This window comes from Carcharhinus amblyrhynchos, chromosome 30 (genome assembly GCF_965287045.1).
Source record: "Carcharhinus amblyrhynchos chromosome 30, sCarAmb.v2.hapA, whole genome shotgun sequence".
In the NCBI taxonomy this organism is placed as follows: domain Eukaryota; kingdom Metazoa; phylum Chordata; class Chondrichthyes; order Carcharhiniformes; family Carcharhinidae; genus Carcharhinus; species Carcharhinus amblyrhynchos.
The window spans coordinates 10,127,160-10,139,253 of record NC_137353.1 but is presented as its reverse complement, the minus strand read 5'-3'; the positions used below and the strand labels follow the sequence as shown (position 1 = coordinate 10,139,253).

At 42.4% G+C, this 12,094-nt stretch overlaps 1 protein-coding gene across 1 annotated transcript in view; it reads right to left on the bottom strand.

The window, feature by feature from the left end:
* Window positions 1-12,094, bottom strand: part of ptpn11b (protein tyrosine phosphatase non-receptor type 11b) — a 149,219-nt gene that overhangs the window by 21,190 nt on the left and 115,935 nt on the right. Inside the window, exon 9 of the mRNA XM_080215420.1 lies at window positions 9,450-9,593. Within this exon, the coding sequence (XP_080071546.1) occupies window positions 9,450-9,593 (144 nt within the window). The remainder of the gene's footprint in view (window positions 1-9,449; window positions 9,594-12,094) is intronic.

Below are 12,094 nucleotides of genomic sequence, written 5' to 3'. Positions count from 1 at the left end.
TCTTCATGAGGAGGGAGGGCTGATCATTGTCTGGTTGGGGAACAGGGGGTGTGATTGTTGTCTGGTTGAGGGCAGGGGGGACAGATCGTTGTCTGGTTGGGGAGATAGGGAGGCAGATCAGATGTACCTCTGGGTAGAAGAAGGGGGAAGTGGGGAGCGAGGCCACATCATTCTCGGAGAGGGGGGAAGTGAGGCCAGTTCATTCTCTGCTGGAATGGGAGGGGACAGGGGGTCTGCTGCCACTCTGCAGGCAAATCAGTGGGGAGGATGGGGGCAGGGGGTCATGATCAGGCTGGGTAGTGGGGGGTTGGTTGGCTAAGAGGACAGTAATGTCTGTGGGAGCCATCGCTCATGCTTTTCGCTCCTGGGCTGCTTTCTCCGCTTTCTGCAGCCCGGGAGTGATCTGACACAGGCACGCTTTTTCAAATTGTTTTCCAACTGTGTGCGCGCAGTTCAGAGCTCCGATCATTTCCGGCACACTAAGCCCCGCACACAGTGTCATTCAGACCTGCAATTTTTTTTCAGGCTGAGTGCATATGGGGGCACCTGAAAGCAAATTTCCAAGTTGGATCTGAATTGTGCCCAGATTTAGCACTTAGAATGAAAATGGTAAAATCAGGCCCATGGGACTAATTGAAAAGCTAAAATATCAAATCAACTATCTCATGAATCTATGGAACTTTTAAAAAAAAGTTTATTTATTCATCACAAGTAGGCTTACATTAACACTGCAATGAAGTTACTGTGAAAACTGGATACAAATTGTCCCACTGGCTGGATATAAATTGTCCCATTGATAAGACATAGCAGGGGTTCATGAAGGAAAGGTCATGTTTAACTAATTTGGTGGAATTCTTTGAGAACATTACATGTGCAGCAGACAATGAGGAACCTGTGGATGTGGTGTATTTGGATTTCCAGAAGGCATTTGGTAGGAAGAATGGTAGGAAGGACTATTACTTACGTGGCGAAAAACTGCAGCAGGCGAAGGTGCAGAGGGACCTCGGGGTCCTTGTGCATGAGTCGCAAAAACCCAGCTTGCAGGTGCAGCAGGTGGTCAGGAAGGCGAATGGGATGCTGGCCTTCATAGCGAGGGGGATTGAATATAAAAGTAGGGAGGTCTTGCTGCAGCTGTATAGGGCATTGGTGAGGCCGCAGCTGGAGTACTGTGTGCAGTTTTGGGCGCCGCACCTGCGCAAGGATATTTTGGCCTTGGAGGGAGTGCAGAGGAGGTTTACTAGGCTGATACCGGAGTTGAGGGGATTGAGCTATGAGGAGAGGCTGAATAAACTAGGCTTGTACTCGTTAGAGTTTAGAAGAATGAGGGGAGATCTCATTGAGACGTATAAGATGATGAATGGGATGGATAGGATAGAGGTGGAGAGACTCTTCCCGCTCAAAAAAGACAGTAGGACTAGGGGGCACAGCCTCAAGATAAAGGGGAGGCGGTTTAGAACGGAGTTGAGGAGGAACTTCTTCACTCAAAGGGTGGTGAATCTCTGGAATTCTCTGCCCGTTGAAGTGGTGGAGGCTGCCTCGCTAAATATTTTTAAGAAGCGGGTTGATGGGTTCTTGATAAGAGAGGGGATTAAGGGTTATGGGGAGAGGGCGGGAAAGTGGAACTGAGCCACAACAGATCAGCCATGATCTTATTGAATGGCGGGGCAGGCTCGAAGGGCTAGATGGCCTACTCCTGCTCCTATTTCTTATGTTCTTATGTTCTTATTTGACAAAGTGCCGCACCAAAGACTGCTGCATAAGATAAAGGTGCACGGTGTTATGGGTTATGTATTAGCATGGATAGAGGATTGGTTAACTAACAGAAAACAAAGAGTGGGGGGGGGGGTAAATGGGTGTTTTTCTGGTTGACAATCAGTGGCTAGTGGTGTCTCTCAGGGATCTGTGTTGGGACAATTGTTTATGATTTACATCAATGATTTGGAGTTGGGGACCAAGTGTAGTGTCATCTACAAATTTTGACACACTAAGATGAGTGGCAGAACAAAGTGTGCACAGGATGTTGAAAGTCTGCAAAGGGATATAGATAGTCGAAGTGAGTGCGCGAGGGCCTGGCAGATGGAGTACAATGTTGATAAATGTGAGGTCATCCATTTTGGTAGGAATAACAGCAAAATGGACTATTATTTAAATGGTAAAAAATTGCAGCGTGCAGCTGTGCAGAGCAACGTGGGTGTCCTTATGCAAGAACAAGGAGTTGGTTTGTAGGTGCAGCAGGTAATTAAGAAGACAAATGTAATTTTGTCCTTCATTGCTAGAGGGATGGAGTTTAAAAACAGCGAGGTTATGTTGCAGCTGTATAAGGTGCTGGTGAGGCCACACCTGGAGTACTGTGTACAGTTTTGGTCTCCTTACTTGAGAAAGGATATACTGGCACTGGAGGGGGTGCAGAAGAGATTCACTAGGTTGATTCCAGAGTTGAGAGGGTTGGCTTACGAGAGACTGAGTAGACTGGGGCTATACTCATTGGAATTCAGAAGAATGAGGGGATATCTTCTAGAAACATATAAGATTATGAAGGGAATAGATAAGATAGAAGCAGGGAAGTTGTTTCCATTGGCAGGTAAAACTAGAACTAGGGGGCATGGCCTCAAAATAAGGGAAAGCAGATTCCCTAAGTTGGTGAGGAACTTCTTTACACAGAGGTTGTGAATCTGTGGAATTCCCTGCCCAGTGAAACAGCTGAGGCTACCTCATTGAATGTTTTTAAGGTAATGATAGATAAATGTTTGAATAGTGAAGGAATTAAGGGTTATGGTGAGTGGGTGGGTAAGTGGTGCTTACCCACCGTAAGATCAGCCACGATCTTACTCAATGGCAAGCAGGCTCAAGGGGCCAGATGGCCTACTCCTGCTCCCAGTTCTTATGTTCTTATTAAATCCTCTTTAATTAAATCACAATGGAGAAATTGAACATTCCTCAAATAGAAAAAGTTAGCTTTTTGAAGCCAGAGATGTCATTCAGCAGTAATAATGGCCTTTGCATGATTAAAAATCAATAAAAACGTAATTACATTTCATTCAACATGGTGCAATTTTTTTTCCCAAAAGGATCTTATAGTGAAACTAACAGCACAATGGGGGAAGTTCTCTTCAATTCAGGTGATTTCCAAAGGTTTCCATCTGTGGGTATTTCAACAGTGCACCCTGTGCAGGAGTAGGAAATCCCTGATAGCAACCCCTGGATTTCCACACTTAACTGCACATATGCAGAAATTTGCCATCATTTTCACAATTGTAATGGTGGTGAATGCTGACAGTTTCACTGTCATCGTATCATAAAATCAGGCCATTGTATGTACTTTTGTATTACATAAGGCAGAAAAACCTAATTTTTCCAAATGAATAAGGAAACATTAGGTGTGGTGGATTGAAAGTCAATTGCTTTCCCTGATTGACGTTCTGGTCATTGCTTCAAATTATGTGGGTAATTTTAAAACCGTACAGCTAGTTTTGTAACAGGAATTCAGCAATAACATGTCCACAAGATGCAAACACATCTATTGTCAGAAGCCCACAGAACTGACTTCGAGTGTGTGCAAGGTATCCTCATTAAAATGATTGCACTGAGCTCCCAGAACATATTGAGAGTATATGGACTCAAATAGGATATTCATATATTAGCAGTTTTAAAGAGCTATTTTTGTGTCTTAATGGAGCAGGCAAATCATTATAGCAGTGCATGTTTGCAGTGGAAGAAACTGCATAGCAGAGGACAATACAAGGAGAATCTCAAAGCTGTACCCCAAAAGTGATTCTAAGACAAGCGTGATAAAAGAAAATCAGTGTTTTTGCAGTAAAGGGTCATCCTTCCCAGAGTTCTGCTGCCCCAGCTCCCTAAGAGGAATTGGCAGATAGGTGAATGCTTATTTTATTTGTGACAAGGTCAGGGATTCAAATGTCTTCCATTTGTCAAATGATAAAGCCATTAGCCCTGGAAGGTGAGCATCAGTCATCTAATATGAGAAGCAGCATAGTGAAGCAAGCTAATGTGAGTGATGCCACCTGAGCAAGCTGAAAAAAAGCTAATGGTGTAGGAATTCAAGGTAATGGTGACTTTCAACATAACTGGCAGATCACCCTATTCCAAAACTGCAGGTGGTCTTTGCAAAGTTTCAAAACTATATCCTTTGTGATGCTTATAGTAAGAGGGGTGGAATTTAATGCCCCCACCTCCACCCCCAAGCTGCTGGGTTTGAAGATAAGGAGAATATGTTTGAGCAGGGTGTAGGGACTTTTTCTCCTCCCTGCTTCTGGATGACCTTCTTGCCCAGGCATTAATTGAAGCCCTTAAATGGACACCAATTCCCCACATAAGGGCCCCATCCCAGCATCAGGAGGGTGTGCCTGTTGAGAGTGCTTTCCTTCTGAGCCCTTCCCTCCCCGCAACCCCATCCGATCCTGACTCATCTGTGGCCTTTGACCCTCACTGGTCAAAGACCTCTGGTGGATACATTACCAGCAGGCTGCCACCGCTCCCAACCAATAGGGAGCTGCTGGCCTCTTATCGATTGGCAGCTCTCAGGGTGCAGGACTTTGACTTCGGAGAGTCTAAATCCTCCAGAAGACTTGATGTTGACCAGTTAAGTGCCTGATGGGAATTACTTCCACTGGGCCTTCCGCAATGGAAGGACTGCAGAGATCCCTCTGGTTCTCCAGTTGGCAGGCAAGACATTAAGTTCTGGCTAAGATTCCATTATCCATGCCAAAAAAACCTATTCACTTAAAATTGGTTATTACAAATTATTTAGCAACACAACTTTTTTTTAGTTCTACCTTATTGTCCTATTTACATCTTGAATTTAAAATATTTAATGTCTCATTCTTTTAGCGAAATAAGCAACTTTGAATTATCAGTGGACCGTAAACCCTCTTCAATTGTCAGAACACGAATATAACAATGCAAACACAGAGGACAAAGTGCAAGAAGAATGCACTAACAAAAACAACCTAAAAGCAAAATAAAGCTCACTTATTTACAAAGAAAGGAATTAAATCATTAAAGTTATTCTCAGAGTCCAGAAGTGTTTTATTCAAGCCATCAGTAATGATCACAGAATCCCTGTAGTGCAGAAGGTGGCCATTTGGCCCATTGAGTGGGCACCAACCACAATCCCACCCAGGCCCTATCCGTGTACATAAGAACATAAGAAATAGGAGCAGGAGTAGGCCATCTAGCCCTTCGAGCCTGCCCCGCCATTCAATAAGATTGTGGCTCCCCATAACCCTTAATTCCCTTGTCTATCAGAAATCTATCTATCCGTGACTTAAATATATACAGCGAGGTAGCCTCCACCACTTCAAAGAGGAGAGAATTCCAGAGATTCACCACCCTTTGAGTGAAGAAGTTCCTCCTTCTCCCCCCCATGTATTGACCCTGCTAGTCCCCCTGACACTAAAGGCACTATTTTGATTCAAAGTGCTGGGTGGACTTGAAACTGGGGGTGTGTCAGATCTGACTTTTAGACCTGTTCTCAGGCGCCCCCATATGCACTTTGCCTGCAAAAATATCAGCGATTCTGAATCGCACTGCACAAACCTTGGGGAGGGCTTAATGCGCCCAAAACCTTGGAATTCCAATCCGAGCCTGCAAATGCACATGCGCAAAAAAAGATAGAATGCAGCTCCCCTGCCACTTCGCTCCCGGACCGGATAATGTCTCCCTCTGGCCGCCACAGACATTGCCCCACCTCCACAATATTACTGACCCCTTTATCTCCCCCACACCTCCACTACGCAGACAGATTGTAGCCCCATCTCCCCTTCCTCCCACCAATCTTGAGCAGAGTGGCAACAGACCCTCCTTTCGTTCCACTGATCTCAGGTAGAATGGCAGTGGACATCCCTTCCCCCCCCCCCCAAAGTAATCTCAGGCAGAATGGCAGCAGATCCCTCCATTTCCCCACCCAAATACTCCCAGAATCATAGCTCCTTGAAAAGTTCAGAGACTGCAACAGTGCAATTTGCAAAGGGACATTCAGCTGGCAGAGTGCTGAGTGCACTAGGGCCCAGTAGCACCCAAAAGACCCAAGGTCAGTGCTGAGAACCAGGTCCGTGCTGCAAATTGGACATTGGACACCCTGCTGAGCAACAGATCCTACACACTCAACAGAATCCCCCCGACCCAAGAAACAAGCGGCCACAACAAAAGGATGCCCGTGAGCAGAAGACAGCCATTGGATACTCGGCACTTACCCTCACTGAGGGAGTACCAGAGTTGGATCTTTTTGGAGCATGTCTGTTTTGCGCTGATTCTTGATGGGCGAATGCAGTGTAAGGGGGAAGTGCCAGTAAAGATGGACGTTCTGCTCATTTAGTCAATTTAAATACATGCAAATGCATTTAAATTGCCATTGTGACCACTTTGGGCACAGTCCTGATCGTGGCCATTTTCGGGCCTTGGTAAAGGGGGAACAGACACAGAGGCGGGTGCAGATCGCGCTACTTGCCTCATGCCTGACTTTACCAAGTTTTCGAGCCAGAAAACCGGCACAACTCAATAGTAAACTTGAGCTCTAAGTGACAATTTAGCATGGCCAGTCAACCTAACCTGCACAGCTTTGGATTGTGGAATATTCGGAGGAAACCCAGGCAGACATGGGGAGCAAGTGGACACTCCACACAGACAGTGACCCAAGCTGAGAATCAAACGTGGGTCTCTGGTGCTGTGAGGCAGCAGTGCTAAGCACTGTGCCACCGTGCCGCCCACAATGGGATGTTGCATTTCTGGGGCAAACTATGCAAACTGGACACAGGGAAGACCAATCATGTTTGAAATAATTTTCAAACCCCTGAGGAAGCTCAAGCGAATCAGCAGAGTGAGTCGGCTGGAGTGAAAATTTAATCCAGCCATATACAGAAACACAGGAAGCACATGTCTAGTGCAGGCTGATTCCTAGGATTTTTGCAATCTACAACTGACAACTCATTTGCATGATCATGAATTTCCTTGCAAAATGTATTCACATATATTTATTTCAACATCGACATGAGAAAATGTTTCTGCAGAAAAGCAGACTCATGGAGCATTAAAATATATTTGGCCTATTTAACAAAAGCACAGCAAGGGATGTTCCTCAGAAGTATCTCTTTATGATTATTTATATTAATATTTTTGGGATAAACACAAACTGCTTTGCTCTTTTAAGTAACAACACTTCTCAGGGTAATAAATTTCAAATTTTGTTTAATAATGCTTCTATGAAGCACCGGGGGATGATTTGCTATACTAAAGTTGCTATATACGTGGGAATAATTGTTCTTGTAAAGAATTTGGTAAAAAGAATGCTTTGATGCACAAGTGGACGCAATGGAGACAGGTTCAGGTCAGAAAAATGATGCAACTCCTTGAAAATGGGAAACATTTTCACAAAAATGATAGCACTGGCCTCTTGTGATGGGGTCCCGGAGTGGTGAAGTGTCTTGGATCTGGTGGTCGGAGGAAAATGTGGGGGTAGCTGACGGCATTTTCACAACACCTGATGGTGGTCATGCACTGGCGCACGCAGAAGCATGGAGCAAGTGCGAAATAAAAAATGCACTTGTAGTGGCATACACGCTGCCAGCTTCACAAAAATGAGATGGCCACCCTGGTGAGATGATCTGTCCTGTATGTTTCCAAGAATTAGTACAGGACAATAATTGCTGGCGTGATTTTAATAGCCTGCAGTTTTCTGCTGTTTTGTTTAATATATTCAGAAATAACTTAGGAAATAGAACTGGTTTAAACAATTTATATTGGTACTGTGGGCATTAGAAGTAAGGTATCAGTTTAAGCTTAATTTGTATTTCTGTGCTGATGTGTTAAGAAAGGATTAAAACTTCAATTAGCTCACGTTAAACAAAAGTGCCTGCACGTCTGTGGGTTTTGGTTTCACTTTAAACTGTGCTTGCCATTGTAATGAAATGTCTATAATGTAAAAGCAATGATAGACATAAAAATACTAAACTGTTGCTTAGCAACCAGGCCCCACACTGAAAGGCATAAGCGCTTGTGGTTCAGTTAAATCTAGGTATCTTAGAAAAAAAACAGTTCTTAGAGAAACTGCCAGCAAGGGCAAGACAATGGAGTAAGGGACAGAAAACAAATCACAGAAGCTAAGAGGAATTTCACAGTAACTTCAATGCAGCGTTAACGTAAGCCTTACTTGTGACTAATAAACTTTAAAACAAAACTTTAAAGAACATTTCACTCCAGAAACCAGAAGATGAAAAGAGAAGTCCCAGGAAGACTAAAATCAATGGGACAAAGAACTGGAATCTAAACAAGGTACTGTTCACTGAAGTTAAAAAAAGGAGTAGAGAGAGAGGTTTTCAGTCAAAGACAAAGCTGCAAGGCGCAGCCTGGTGACGTTCACTGGAGAGAAGCCAGATATCTGAAGGAGTCGCAAGATTGATGACAACTTAATGCAGCCTGTAAAGCATTACAGGCTGTAAAGCATTACAGAGTGCAATCTGTTGGCGTGGCTGGGTGCCTTAGAAATTGCGTGGAAGCTTGGACACATGTAGCAATCTAAGGTGGAGTAGTACCAATAGGAGAGGTTGAAATTCTGGATGTGGATCTTTGGTGAAGGCATCTGAGAGGAAACCCTGTACAGGAGAAGATTTCAAACTGTCTTCTTTGAGATAGTGATTGGAAACCCTCGTGTGCAACTCAGAATTCCTGTGAGATTAGTGGCTCACAGTGTGACAAACATCTGTGGGGATTTGATGAGAAATCCACAGTTGTTTAACTAACATCTTTCACTTGGTTTCAGGGTGTGGTGAGTCTGACCAAATTTTGCCCATTGGTTTATAAAGGCTGTGTACTTACTGAGAACATTGGAGCGTAAGGTATTTTACAAATTATGTAACGTGCAATCGGAGTGAAGGAGTAATGTTAATCTTTCCTTGTTGAATAAATGTTTTATTATTTTGTTAAAAGCCAATCAGCAGTTCATCATGTTTCTAAACAAACAATAAACATTATCTATTGAGCCAGGGTTCTGCTTTAGGATCTAATTAACCAGTATTATCAGCTGAGATCATGATACATATCTAATGTACACTTTGGATTTCTTTTGCTTTCTACTTCCTACTGGCGAGAGGAAGGAGACAAAAGTGATACTTTGCTTTAATGCAGTTTTAGCAGGACCACTGAAATAAAAACTATTTACGTGACAGTCAGGAGGATATTTGAATCTTAAAGGCCTCTCAGCCAAGCCTGACTCTATTCTCAGGTGTGGTCTAAGCAATTATATTATTTATTTTATAAATTTCTGAAACTGCAGTATAGCCACTGACCCTGCTAAAATTTTTGATTAAACAAAATCTTACAAATTCCAATGAACAGAAATTTTAGCCAACTATTTTTCAAGGAGGTTTTTCATAAAACTTATTTTTGGCTGTACCGAATATAACAAATATTTTATCCATCAATAAGAGTTCACTCACCCTTCCTCTTTCAACTTCTTTGGTCGTCATGACAATGACATGCGTGTTTTCTTGATAAATCATTTTCCAAAAATCATTGATAGTATTCTGAAGACAGCCTTGTGTTGCAATGTAGTTTTTACATTCATCTCCAATTTTTCCATTCTCAAGTTTCACATGGAATAAAGAAAACCAAATGTTACAAAGTATGAAATTTAAAAAATAACTGGTTAGCATCAAGACTAAGATATACTAGAGAGAACTACTATTTAGTCATGCCTTTTAAAGTAGGAAAATAATAATTGGTTGACATCATCCTTTTCCATTCCAATAAAATTATTTTTACATTTTACCCATTTGGAGATAAAATCAGATTGCATACTTAGAAATAAGTGAGTAAAATTTTGTCATCATCTCCAAGTTGCACAAATTTCTGCAGGAAATTTTTTAAAGTTTTAAATTTAAAGTTTTAAAGTTTAAACGTTTAAAGTTAAAGTTTATTTATTAGTGTCACAAGTAAGCTTACATTAACACTACAGTGAAAATCCCTTAGTCGTCACACTCCGGCATCTGTTCACTGAGGGAGAATTTAGCCTGGCCAATGCACCCAACTATCACGTCTTTCAGACCGTGGGAGGAAACTAGAGCACCCGGAGGAAACACATGCAGACACAGGGAAAACGTGCAGACTCCGCACAGACAGGGACCCAAGCCAGGAATCGAAGCCAGGTCCCTGGCGCTGAGTCAGCAGTGCTAATCATTGTGTCACCAAAACTGTGTGCAGTGATTTTGTTTAATATGAAGTCTGATATTTCTTTTATTAAAAAAAATTGTTTATTTCAAAATAGAAGATCATATGGAGACCAATTAGTCAAACAATTTCTCAGACCTTTGAGATACCTGGTCTGAAATGGGAATTGTGGAGGTACTGACATGTAGGATACTGGTCTATGCCAGCTAATTCACCAATTTTTACACACGCACCAAAGAAAACATCCTTTCCGGTTGTATCACAGCTTGGTATGGTTCCTGCCCTAAACAAGACTGCAAGAAACGACAAAAAGTTGTGGACGCAGCTCAGTCCATCACACAAAGTAGCTCCCATCCACTGACTCTTTCTAGACTACCCGCAGCCTCAAGAAAACGACCAGCATAATCGAACTCCACGTAGCCTGGGCATAATCTCTTCCATTTTCTTCCATTGGGAAAAAGATACAAAAGTCTCAAAACATGTACCAACCCACTTAAGAACAGCTTCTTCCCTGCTGCCATCAGACTTTTGAATGGTCCTATCACATATTAAGCTGATCTCCCTCCTCACCCTATCGGTAACTGCAATGCTATATTCTGCGACCTATCCTTTTTTTCTCCCGTGTACTCAAAGAACGGTGTGTTTTGTCTGTACAGCTCGCAAAAAAAAACTCTTCATTGTACCCCAATATGTGTGATAATAATAACTCAAATCAAATTGATTTAACCATCCCTTGCTGGTGTCACAGCTGCGATTGGGAATTTGGCTATTTATGGAGCTGCATCATAGAAAAATTATGGACAGCAAGAACATTCAGAACTCTTCCATGCCCTGTGCAACAACCGTCCACCCCACACTACACCATCACCTAATTCATTAAAGCATGTGTGCAGTAAAACGCATGAAGAAATAAGCTTTTATAATGTTTACATGCTTCACCAATAATAAAGTAAATCACATCACAATGGGCTATGCTTAAGTGATACTGCTTCATTTTGTCACACACAAAAAGACTGTGCATTTTGTAAGCTCAGCACCAGGTTTAATAACAGGTTCTATTATATCCTAGCAGTTACGTATTATCAGTATAAAATTAAGGATACAAACAGCAAGCCATTAAATGTTTCAGTTGCAGTATTTCTCAGTACGAATAATCCAAGATACATCAGCTACATTCAACATCGTGTCAAAATACCTGAATATGCCTGTTGTTAAGTACTTATTTCAAATAGATACTTATTTCAATGATCATGAAGCATTTATTTATTGTTAGACTGGAATCCATGGGGAAGAAGGAAAATCATGTTACTACTAAGATTATTACTATTAAGATTAATATCTATATTAAAATGCTGTAGCTGCAGTGATAAGTAACACAATCTGAACTGATATAATTGAGGACTCAAGGCTATCATGCCAGTCATTTCCTCAAATGTTGACTGTTCTGCATCTCAGCCTTTTGAGAGCTCTGAAACTGGATGAGTGAAAGGTTTAGTTGCAGAGTCAAACACGTCTTGTGTGTGTGATTCCAAGAACTAGCCAGCCACTGCAAACAGGCAAAGAACGTCTGCAGGTGTACACAAACCATAGATGGAATATATACACTGCAAACTCACTTCCCTATTTTCCACCAAGGTTCTCAAAGGAAGAGATTAATCATCCACTCCTAGTGGCTCCAGGATGTGCTGGAGAGTCACCCCATGTGAATAATGCTCCAACTTCCTGTCCCTAAAACAACTGAGTTGTGAGTTTTACCAGCAGCTCCATGTCGGCACAGGATCCTTGGGTACAAGCCCTACCTGCTCATTGATTTGCCTGAGTAAGAGATTAGAACATTAAATAGCTGCACCACTGGTTTGTCTTGTTTTGGCACATGTCCAAAATAGGGCTAGTGGATCAATTAACCTTAACTGCA